Source organism: Eurosta solidaginis, chromosome 3 (assembly GCF_040869045.1).
Source record: "Eurosta solidaginis isolate ZX-2024a chromosome 3, ASM4086904v1, whole genome shotgun sequence".
Taxonomy (NCBI): Eukaryota; Metazoa; Arthropoda; class Insecta; order Diptera; family Tephritidae; genus Eurosta; species Eurosta solidaginis.
In genome coordinates, this window is record NC_090321.1 from 256,231,594 (window position 1) to 256,243,917 (window position 12,324).

At 39.1% G+C, this 12,324-nt stretch overlaps 1 protein-coding gene across 2 annotated transcripts; it reads left to right on the forward strand.

Moving 5' to 3' along the window:
* Positions 1-751: 751 nt before the first annotated feature.
* On the forward strand, positions 752-11,765 carry Mlc-c (Myosin light chain cytoplasmic). Of its 2 annotated transcripts, XM_067776030.1 has the most exons (3): positions 752-1,003; positions 1,069-1,096; positions 10,297-11,765. In XM_067776030.1, the coding sequence occupies exons 1-3, from the start codon at positions 1,001-1,003 to the stop codon at positions 10,707-10,709; spliced, it is 444 nt and encodes a 147-aa protein (XP_067632131.1). In that variant the 5' UTR covers positions 752-1,000; the 3' UTR covers positions 10,710-11,765. The 2 variants fall into 2 exon arrangements, with proteins under 2 accessions (XP_067632131.1, XP_067632130.1); XM_067776029.1 differs by lacking the exons at positions 752-1,003; positions 1,069-1,096 and adding an exon at positions 8,535-8,733.
* The last annotated feature ends 559 nt before the right edge of the window (positions 11,766-12,324 follow it).

The window sequence follows — 12,324 nt, forward strand, 5'->3', positions numbered from 1 at the left end:
GCGCCCGTCTATAGAACTAAGGCCCACTTCCTTTTAAAATACTCATTAACACCTTACATTTGATGCCCTTATCGTACAACACACATTATAGAGTCAACCCTGGTCCACCTTTATGGCGATATCCGGAAATGGCGTCCACCTATAGAACTATGGTACACTCCCTTTTAAAATACTCTTTAATACGTTCCATTTGAAACCCATGCCATACAAACACATCCAGGGTTACCCTAGGTTAATTTTGCTAAATGGTCATTTTCTCTTATTTTGTCTCCAAAGCTCTCAGCTGAGTATGTAATGTTCGTTTACATCCGAACTTAGTCTTCCATACTTTTTTAACCTGTAAAATGTGATTGCGCTGCCACAATCATTGTAAATTTTCCCAAGTAGCCCAACTAACAGCTGATCGGTGAAAATTCGCACATTCACACGCACAGTTCTCGAACAGTTTCAAAACAAAACTTTAGATTATTTAATTCAAATTTTAAAGTGAGATAATCCTTACAAATTTATGTATACAGAATATATATGGCGTTTTTGTTGTTATTAAAACAATAGTTTTATTTATATTAAAGCTTTTATCATTTTTTTTTTTAACTTTGAAAAATCTCCGAACACCATTCCTTCATTATATGACATTCGACTGTCTAGTCCACTGCATTCCACTCTATTCGCAACATAACCTCTAATTAAGCTGCCAAACTATATAGTAAACAATGGCCACAATTGAGTAACATTTGTATAAGGTTTGTACGAACCGATGGTTTTGGATACGGGATACGGTTACGTCACCATTAACGTGGCGTTTAAAACGGAGATCCACAATATAATGTGGCATCCCCTTTCATGTAACACTGTTGGCAATGCCATCAATTGTCACAACATTTCCAAAAAGAACGTCATCTTTGAAAAGAACTCCAAACTATTTTGACGTGACCGACGTGACGACAGATTTCTGCATTTTGTTTTTGGATTTCCCACTTTCTTTAGAAAACTGCAAAAAATGGTAGGTATTTAGTGCAATTTCATTTTCTCAATGCAAATACTAATGATTTTTGTAACTCTTTACAGACCAACTTTAGCGAGGATCAATTGGCCGGTGAGTAAATGAGGAAACAATTGGTTTATATGACGGGTTCAATGGCATTCACATAGTGGGTGTTCTGCGGATTATTGGAAAAGGCGAAATATGCCTAGGAAATCTTTATTTAAATAAGCCAATTTCTTTTAAATAAATCTTTCTTTAAAAATAATCTTTTCGGTTAGCGAGGATCGACAAGCAGTATGTTTTTTTTTTGCTTTTGATGACTCACTTTTTTGTTGGAGACAACAAACTGCAAACAAAGCAAAGTACTTGAGCGTCTTGACAAAAAAAAAAAAAACATAAAAATAACTATAACATATCAGAGAATTTTTACTTATATGTTAAGTGCCAAAACGATGACTACATCAATAAGTGGTCACCATTTTGTGTTAAACCAAAAGCTAGAAAATTTAACTACGAAGTAAAATTCTAAAACGGTGATTAATGAATTTATGATCAAACTAAAATTTATCAATTTATTGCTGTGCCTTTTGTGAATAATAATACAAAGATCAAAATGCTTCGACTGGTTGTCTCAACGCTTGAATGGAATTGTGTTGCTATTCGAGCTGCTTATTTATATCAGTTTTAATGTATTTGCTAACATCTAAGTATCGACGTTTTCCTACCTTTTTAAGGAAACTGACCGCAATACACATATGTATATAGCTACATACAAGTCAAAGTCCTTTTATAGTCAAGTTGTTTGCTTTTGGACGGTGTTGCATGCAACAACTCGAGATGCACTTTACTAGAGCTGAAGGTACCATTTTAGGAACATACGTTTATGATGAAATATTTGTTTGTGATGAGACACCTGGACTTAAAAAACACATTTATTTATGGCTGCTGTTAGCAGGAATCCTGTGTTAAGGAATCCTGTATTAAGGTATGCCTGTTGTAAGAGTCGAAAGAAACAGTTCCCCAGGTATGCAGTCTAGTGCTAGAAAGCAGTATCACCGGTGCGTACCGTATGCATTTTCTGCAAAAGACTACCAGTATTCCAAACATTAATTTACATTTCTTACTTACTTAATTGGCGCTTAACCGTCTAAACGGTTATGGCCGGATCAATAGAGAGTGTATTTATCCGAGGCTTGTTATATTTCATTGGAGTATGGTTTTACGTGGCGGGTCCCAAGTCCAGCGCACAACCCGCTCAGCGGGGGTGAAAATATTACTTGGCACGTTTATATAGCGAGCCGCTTGCTCCAAGACAGACGCCCGCTTGCAGCCGCACCTAGAGGTGTACAGACGCTGCCGATGAGATCTCCCCCGGCTAGCCCTTAAACCGATTATGTCAGAGTGGCCTAGCCAGGTTGTCGCCTTCTCACATTAGCTCACCGCTAAACGGGTGTTTAGCGGCTACTCAGAGGATACTTGGCCGCAAGCGACCGGCAGTAGTGAGCTGCTTGAACCGCATGCAAAAGAATCGCTCTGGCCATTCCCAGATGAATGGCGGTCAGAAGCTTTCCCCACTTTCGTGGACTTCTACACACGGCCCACCCTCCCCTAATTTACATTTCAGGGAGTCTTTTTTTTTTTAGCTGCAACAAGAAAAACTTTTAAAGTTAGGAACGAAACAGCAAACTTAACAGATATTGAGCATTTGAAACCCATGTCATACAAACACATTCCAGGGTTACCCTTAGGCATAGGTTTTTTAATTTCTACCCGTCCATGCTAATTGAGCTACGAAGTAGTCACTCCCTCCTAAGACCCCTTATCACCGTTTTCGTTCCTATAATTTTTTTTTTTTTTTTTATAGCTGTAACCCAACAGAGCTACATAGTTATACAACAGAGACACGATTGCGGTAAGGGTTACTTGGCAATGGTACACTTTTCCCGAATGGGGACAACTTGAATAAATTTGAAATGATTTGGCACACTGTTGAGAAAGTCAAGTATTTTGGAGTCATTCTGGATAATAAGCTATTATGGAGTTACCATATAGTGGGGCGATCCAAGAAGGCAGCAGCAGCGCTGTTCACCTGCAAGAGGGCAATTGGCACCTCCTGGGGATTCTCTCCTAAGGTGACCTACAGGATTTACACAGCCATTGTGCGCCCGATTCTTCTTTATGGTGCCTTGGTCTAGTGGCCTGCACTAGCTAAAAATACCTATCTTAAAATGCTTCAAAATGTGCAACGGAGTTCGGAGCTCTGCATTATCGGGGCTCTCGGCTCCACTCCATCTGAAGCACTCAACACAATGCTATACCTTCCACCTCTTGACCTGGTGGCGAAGGAAATAGGGGCATCGCCGCTCTACGCATAAGAGAAACAGGTCTCTGGTCAAATGGATGTAGTGGACACGCAACAATCCTGGGCACGAGCGCCCCAGTCCCAATACCGGTGCGCACTGACTACTGCACGCCAAAGAACGTCTTCGTTAAAAACTTCAGTATATATATACTATCGAGAGAAGACTGCAATAACAGACAACATACGGTACCGGGTGCCATCAACATATTCACGGATGGTACTGAGCTTGACGGGAAGGTGGGAGCAGGCCTCTTTTCACCGGAGCTGGGTCTAGAGGTCTCTTTTCGCCAACCAGATCACTGTAGTGTTTACCAAGCGGAAATGCTGGCAATAAACAGGGCTGTGAATCATCTCGGGTCTATGCCTAACGATAGTAAACGGTTGTTCATTTTTTCAGACAGCCAGGGCGCATTAAAGGCCCTGGACTCATTCGTCGACAACGCAAAGTCGGTCACTGAATGCCGCAGATCTCTTAACGAGATGGCTCAGCACTTTAGTATCAGCCTTATAAGGGATATTGAAGACAACTGCAGAGCAGACGAGCTGGCCAGAAGAGGCACCACGGACCATATCCTTTCGGGAAATGATTCGGTAGGTATACCCATGGCCACTTTCAGGCTTCATGTGAACACAAGCACTATAAGAATTGCAAATGGACCATGGTCAGTAGGGCGGGTCAATTTGTGGGGAGGCAAAAAAATCGCCCATTCCTCTGCGAAAATCATATTCTAGGGATCAAAATAAGAAACTTTGCCGAAGCATCCATACCTCTAAAACGAATTCTGATGTCCCCCCACCCCCGGAGAGGGGTAAATTTTGAAAAATCCCACTTTGACCCATTTAGAGTGCTCCAATCGAGTCCAAATGTATGACCGTCCCTCACTAACTTTGGAGGGCCGACCCACCGATGCCAGTGGCACACCCCCTGGAGCCCCCCTGGGGGTTTACCATACAAACATTTAAAAAAATCGCCGGTTTTGCACTTTACATGAAAAAATCGGCGATTTTTTTAAATTTTTGTATGGTGAACCCCCAGGGGGGTTCCAGGGTGTGTGCCACTGGCATCGGTGGGTCGGGCCTCCAAAATTAGTGGGGGTCGGCCATTTACAGTGCTCCAATCGAGTCAAAATGTATGACCGACCCCCACTAACTTTGGAGGCCCGACCCATCGATGCCAGTGGCACACCCCCTGGAACCCCCCTGGGGTTCACCATACAAACATTTCAAAATTTTGCACTTTACCCCCAGGGGGTGTGCCACTGGCATCGGTGGGTCGGGCCTCCAAAGTTAGTGGGGGTCGGTCATACATTTGGACTCGATTGGCGCACTCTAAATGGGTCAAAGTGGGATTTTTCCAAATTTACCCCTACCTGGGGGGGGGGACATCAGAATTCGTTTTAGAGGTATGGTTATTTCGGCAAAGTTTCTTATTTTGATCCCTAGAATACGATTTTCACAGAGCAGTGAGCGATTTTTAAATCGACCCGCCCTAATGGTCAGCCATTTAATCGTGTGAGACATCCAGGCTAACCTGGCCCTCATATGACAAGGGGCGCACAGGAGCGCTTCTGTTTTTAAACAAATCAGTTCTATCGTCCCTGATAAGGGTTCTAACAGGGCATTTTTTAATTGGCACGCATAATAACTTCTAAGTCAACCGTCATTTCCAAATATTTTATGAGAATCTGCGCAATGCATTTTATTCCCAATTGTATTGAGCATAATCAGCTTTTTACTTGTTCATGTTTGTAGAATTCCTTTTGCCAATTCTCTAATTATACGCTTCAGTTTAACATAAATGCAGTTGCAACTTTTACTATATGATGATCTTTGTTTGATGCGGAGGGGGTCAATGGGGAGTGTAGACAGTTAGTAATGTCGATTTGTTACCAAAAAAGGCATTTATACGCTGAGAAAAAAACATGTTTTGCCTTATATAGATGAAATTACAACACAGAAATGATCGTAAATGCAGATATACAAATACAGGGTGCTAGTGGGGAAGATTAATTTGTGTAATGGGTAAAATCTGTTAAAAAGAAAATCTATTGAAAAGTGAATTTGAAAAAAAAATATTTTTGGTATTTTTGTTGAATGTATATTTTATTAGTTATTCTTTATTAAACTAATATATGTATAAAAGAAATGAGTAAACTAAAAGAACCACACATGATACAACCGACTAGTATAAGGGAGACCCCAAGCTCGTCATGGAACTAGGGGTCGAGATGTTCGGGCTAGCACCTTAATGGTGCTTTGTTACCGGAACGTACCGGATCTATATTCGGCAAAGGGCCATCAACATCGATAACACTCCCCAAAGCCTTCGGGGAGTAACCTTATCACTACAACAACAACAACAACCTCTTATCGCACGGTTTTTAAACGGTTTTATTTAGCTTGACTTGACAGGCTGGTTGGCTGGCTGGCTGGCACGAATTTTGTAATTGAAATTTAAGTAACTTATAATATATACAAGAATGGTAAGAGGCCTATGAAAAAATCGCCGCCAGGTGGCGCAAGGATCGAGATAATCAAAAAAATCGTATTGGTGGTCCGATTTGGCTTATATTTAGAACACATAATACATACAAGAATGGAAAGAGACCTATGAAAAAATCGCCGTCAGGTGGCGCAAGGATCGAGATATTCAAAAAAATCGTATTTGTGGTCCGATTTGGCTCATATTTGGAACAAATATTACATATAGTCCGGTAGAAGTGACATCACAATATTTTGGAGTTCAAGGAGGGCCAAGCATACGTGGCGCAGAGTCGAGTAAAGCCTTTGGAAGGATTATGTATTGAGGACTTAGATTTTAACAAATTGTCAAGAAAGAGTCAGTGTAATAATGAGTCACTAAATGAACTATATAGAATGAGAAATAATAGGCTCCCCCAGCGGGTTAGGGGGGGTCAGAATATACCCGCGGTAGGTATGCCTGTCGTAAGAGGCGACTAAAATACCAGATTCAAGGGGCTGTGTAGCGCAACCCTGCAGGTTGCCAGCGCAACATATAGCTTCTCCAAACCCAATTGTCAAGCTCACCTATCCGCGGCGAATCCTGTTTCACTAACAGACGAGGCTCTGGCGACCCTAAGCTCCTTACGGAACTTGGGGTTGGGGAGGGAGGGGATGGCCTGAAGGTTTAATGTGGCCACATAAATCGTTCCCGAGATGGTCGGGCCAGCACCTAAATGGTGCTGTGGTACCGGAGCGTACCGGATCTGTATCCGGCAAAGGACCATCACATCGATAACACTCCCCAAAGCCTTCGGGGAGCAACCTTATCGCTACAACAACAACAACAACAGAAATAATAGGCAATTAAATAAAAACTAAAACCATGAAAATAAAATAATAAAAAAAAAAATTTTTAGTTAAACGGTTTTATTGAAAACAATACTTACATGAAGTAATAATAATACTAAAAACTACGAAATAATTAGGTAGGTCCTAGGTACTAGTCATCACACTCCTCATCAATCTAGGACGTTGATCAGATAATTAAATAAAAGCGTTGGACGCGGCTTCTTAGCAAAATATGGGCGGACGAGTGCATGGCCGACGGTTGGAATCTAAGTATTCTTTTCCCAGTCCACAAGAAGGGGGATACTGCAAAATGCACCAACTATCGTGGAATCAGCCTTCTTAATATCGCATATAAGGTCCTTTCAAGTGTATTGTGCGAAAGATTGAAGCCCACCATGAACCGGCTGATTGGACCTTATCAGGACCTCTCCAAGCCGTTCGAAACTAACCGAGGTTTCAGACAGGGTGACCCCCTATCGTGCGATTTCTTTAATTTGATGCTGGAGAAAATTATACTAGCTGCAGAACTTAACCGCACTGGAATAATATACTATAAAAGCGTGCAATTACTGGCATATGCTGATGACATTGATATCATCGGCCTAAACACTCGCGCACAGTTCTGCTTACTCCAAACTGGAAAAAGAAGCGGTAAAGATGGGTTTGATGGTGAAGGAGGACAAAACGAAGTACCTGCAGTCATCCAGCAAAGAGTCAGCGCATATGCGCCTTGGCAACCACGCTACTGTTGGCAGCCATAATTTCGAAATAGTAAAAGACTTCGTTTATTTGGGAACCAGCATCAACACTAGCAACAACATCAGCACTGAAATCCAGCGAAGAATCAATCTTGCCAATAAATGCTACTTTGAACTAGGTAGGCAATTGAAAAGTAAAGTCCTCTCTCGGCGAACGAAAATCATACTCTACAAGTCACATATCGTACCCGTCCCGCTATATGGGGCAGAAGCATTGGGAGTGTTCGAGAGAAAAGTTCTTCGAAAGATTTATGGACCTCTACGCGTTGGCGATGGCGAGTACCGAAGACGATTTAATGATGAGCTGTACGAGCTATACGCAGACATCAACATAGTCCAGCGAATTAAAACGCAGCGGCTGCGCTGGCTAGGCCATGTTATGCGAATGAAAGATGATGCTCCGGTCAAGAAAGTGTGTCTATCGGAACCCGCCTATGGAAGCAGAGGTAGAGGGCGGCCCCCACTCCGTTGGAAGGACCAGGTGGAAAACGATTTAAACTCCGAAGGAGCGACTGGCGCGCCTTGTTGGACGGCCATAACCGTTTAGACGGTTAAGCGCCAATTAAGTAAGTAAGTAAGTAAGTTGGACGCGCCTAGATTGATGGGGAGTGTGATGACTAGTACCTAGGACCTACCTAATTATTTTCTAGCTTTTAGTATTATTATTACTTCATGTAAGTATTGTTTTCAATAAAAACGTTTAATTTAAAATTTTTTTAAATTATTTTATTTAAATAAATTAATTAACACGAAAGTTATCATGAAATTGTTGAAACAATTTAATCTGATTGACAGTCATATGCGATAAATTGATCGTTCCAATTTTAACTTAAAAGTAAAAAGATAATTAAACAAATTGCATTATAATAAAAACGAATTAATTCATATTAATACCAATTTAAATAAGAAAAAAAATATTTAAAAGAATTTATTAAAATAAATCAAGCCTTTTTTTAAATTTAAATATAAATTAAATTAAATTTTGCTAATTCACCTTGTTATTGTTTGTTTTTATCTACGTACGTACACGCCCAACACCGGACCCTGCACTGCATCAGATCGCTCTCAAGTTCACCTTCATAATTTTTGCGGTGGCACAACACCAAACCACTTTTGCGCAATTTAGTTGTTCGTTGCGCGTGTGTCATGCAACATAGTGCCATAAAATAAACGGGATATTTGAATTGATTTCACGTACTAATCAATTGAGTTTGAATAAAAACAAAAAAAAAAATATAAAAAGTGCATAATTATTTTACAATTTACAATGTATATCTACGAGCCACCAACTAAAAACTCATTTACCACCGTGGAAGGTCAGGGGGAAAAGGGGGACATTTGATTTTTATACTCAGCTGAGCAGAGCTCACAGGGTATATTAACTTTGTTCGCATAACGGTACCCTGTAACGGCATATACTAATCGAGATAGATATAGACTTCTATATATCAAAATGATCTGGGCGAAAAAATAAATTCATTTAGCCATATCCGTCCGTCCGTCCGTCCGTCTCTCCGTAAACACGATAACTTGAGTAAATTTTGAGGTATCTTAATGAAATTTGGTATGTAGGTTCCTGGGCACTCATCTCAGCTCGCTATTTAAAATGACCGAAATCAGACTATAACCACGCCCACTTTTTCGATATCGAAAATTTCGAGAAACCGAAAAAGTGCGATAATTCATTACCTAAGACGGATAAAGCGATGAAACTTGGTAGGTGGGTTGACCTTATGACGCAGAATAAAAAATTAGTAAAATTTTGGACAATGGGCGTGGCACCGCCCACTTTTAAAAGAAGGTAATTTAAAAGTTTTGCAAGCTGTAATTTGGCAGTCGTTGAGGATATCATGATGAAATTTCGCAGGAACGTTACTCTTATTAAAATTTTAACAAAAAATGTAATATAAATAATAAGTAAATTATGCCAACATTCATCTCCAGTAATGATATGGTGCAACAAAATACAAAAATAAAAGAAAATTTCAAAATGGGCGTAGATCCGTCGTTTTTCATTTAATTTGTCTAGAATACTTTTAATGCCATAAGCCGAACAAAAATTTACCAATCCTTATGAAATTTGGTAAGGGCATAGCTCCTATGACGATAACTGTTTTCTGTGAAAATGGGCGAAATCGGTTGAAGCCACGTCCAGTTTTTATACACAGTCGACCGTCTGTCCTTCCGCTCGGCACAATAACTTGACCAAAAATCGATATATCTTTACTAAACTTAGTTCATGTACTTATCTGAACTCACTTTATCTTGGTAATAAATATGGCCGAAATCCGACTATAACCACGCTCACTTTTTCGATATCGAAAATTTGGAAAAATGAAAAAATGCCATAATTCTATACCAAAATTTTCAAATAAATACATAGATATAAATACGAAAAAAGGAATGAAAAATGGTGATTGGATTGGTTTTTTGACGCAAAATATAACTTTAGAAAAAACTTTGTAAAATGGGTGTGACACCTACCATATTAAGTAGAAGAAACTGAAAAAGTTCTGCAGGGCGACATCGAAAGCCCTTGGAATCATGGCAGGAATACTGTTCATGGTATTACATATATAAATAAATTAGCGGTACCCGACAGGTGATGTTCTGGGTCACCCTGGTCCACATTTTGGTCGATATCTCGAAAACGCTTTCAGATATACAACTTAGGGCCATTTGATACCCATGTCATACAAACACATTCCAGGGTTACCCTAGGTTCATTTTCCTAAATGGTGATTTTCCCTTATTTTGTCTCCAAAGCTCTCAGCAGAGTATATAATGTTCGGTTACACCCGAACATAGCCTTCCTTACTTGTTTTATGCACTTTCGTTACGCATTTGCTTTTGTTTAATAAAATTTCTTTTTTTTATAGAATTCCAAGAGGCCTTCAATCTCTTCGACAATCGTGGTGATGGAAAAATTCAATTGAGTCAAGTTGGTGAATGTTTGCGCGCGCTCGGCCAAAATCCTACCGAATCGGATGTAAAGAAATGCACACATCAACTTAAAGCCGATGAACGTATTAGTTTTGAAGTATTTCTACCTATTTATCAAGCGATTTCAAAGGCGCGCTCAGGCGATACGGCTGATGACTTCATTGAGGGTCTACGTCATTTTGATAAGGATGCAAGTGGTTTTATTTCATCAGCTGAATTGAGACATTTACTTACTACACTCGGCGAAAAACTAACCGATGAAGAGGTTGAGCAATTGATGATCAATCAGGAGGATACACAAGGCAATGTCAATTATGAAGAGTTTGTGCGCATGGTGATGAATGGTTAATGGACGGCTGAGCGCATCGAATTTTTTTTGAATTTCCCGTTTCGTGCATTTAAGCAAAACACTTATGCAAGTTCTAAAGTAGAAAAAAGAAAAAAAAATTTTATAATTCCCTTTAACATAGATACCAACATAGGCATACCTGTTTCATATGTATTAATAAACTTATATAAGGAAAAAAAACACAAATTAACAAGAATTTGAAAATTTTAAAAACAAACTAAATTAACAGCCCTATTCTGAGGATCTGTGACATTAGTAGTCGGGTTTCAAATTCAACGCACTCATCACACTTGGTGAAAAACCGCTTGCTGTTAGAACGCTGTATTCGATTTAAAATTATTTTTTAAAATAATGATTCAAAAAGCCTGACAAGTCTTATCAGATCATCAGATTAGGGCTTATTTATATTATTCGCCCTATTCTGTAACGATCACATTTTGTTTTGTACTTTTTGTTTCTAAACCAAGACGTTTTTTGAATTCTTCAGTTACAAATAGTAGTAAAACAGTATAGTGTGGTATATAAGTATTCTTTATCCATATGCAACTATATATTTATGTGCAATGTACTTAAGTTGCCAATTTTAAAGCTTTTTTTTTTTAAATTTTTCGTATCCTAAAACATATCGCTCTTTTACTTCAATAGTGTTATAACTCAAAAAACACAATTTTCCAGGAGAGCCATTCAAAGGTTTTAACTGCCATATGTTGCGCATATAAAGGCATATTTTCATTTGTATAGCACGTGGTAAATTTTTAACGGATCACAAAGATTTTTTTATACACCATAGATCAGGTTAGTGGGTACGTTTATATATTATTAACTCAGAAGTCATGTTTATTGAGTTATGACACTATTGAAGTAAATAACCGATATATACAAAATAATTGTTATTGTAGCGCAATGCTGCTGATTGAGTCAATGCAACATTTGCATATCTTCCCCCCATTAGTGAAACAAAAGCAAGAAAAGTTGTTCCACGTAAGCATGCAATGGCGTAATATTACTTATATAACAATAATAAAAACGTGTAATTTTTTGTACAGAAAAGTTAAATGGTGGTTGTTTGCTTTACTAATATATGTAATGTTGTTATAGCGATCAAGCAACTACCCGAAGGTTTTGGTGAGTGTTATCGATGTTGATGGTCCTTTGCTGGATATAAATACGGTGCGTTCCGGTAACAAGCACCATCTCGCGAACGATTTAACATGACCACATTGAACCTTCTAGGACACAGCGGCCCAACATCCCCAGTTCTATGAGGAACATGTGTCGCCAGAGCCTCGCTTATACGTGTGGAAAATAATCTTGCATGGGAGTTATCCCGTAATTACATACAACAACATAATACGTAAAATACCGATGTAATAGCCACGGTATCAACAATTATCCCAAAATTGTCCCGAATAAACTCGAAGTTTTTGCAAAGTAGTTTGAGACCAGTGACGCTTGATTGTGGTAACTTATCCTTTTTGAGGAATATTTTACGTCAAAATTTAGTAGAAGGAAAAAAGGGAACTTTTTTTTCTTCCATTTAAATAAAATAATTAAAAAAATTTTTTAAGTTAAAAAATATGATACATAGCATAAGCTGGTTAAGGTTCAGTTGGTC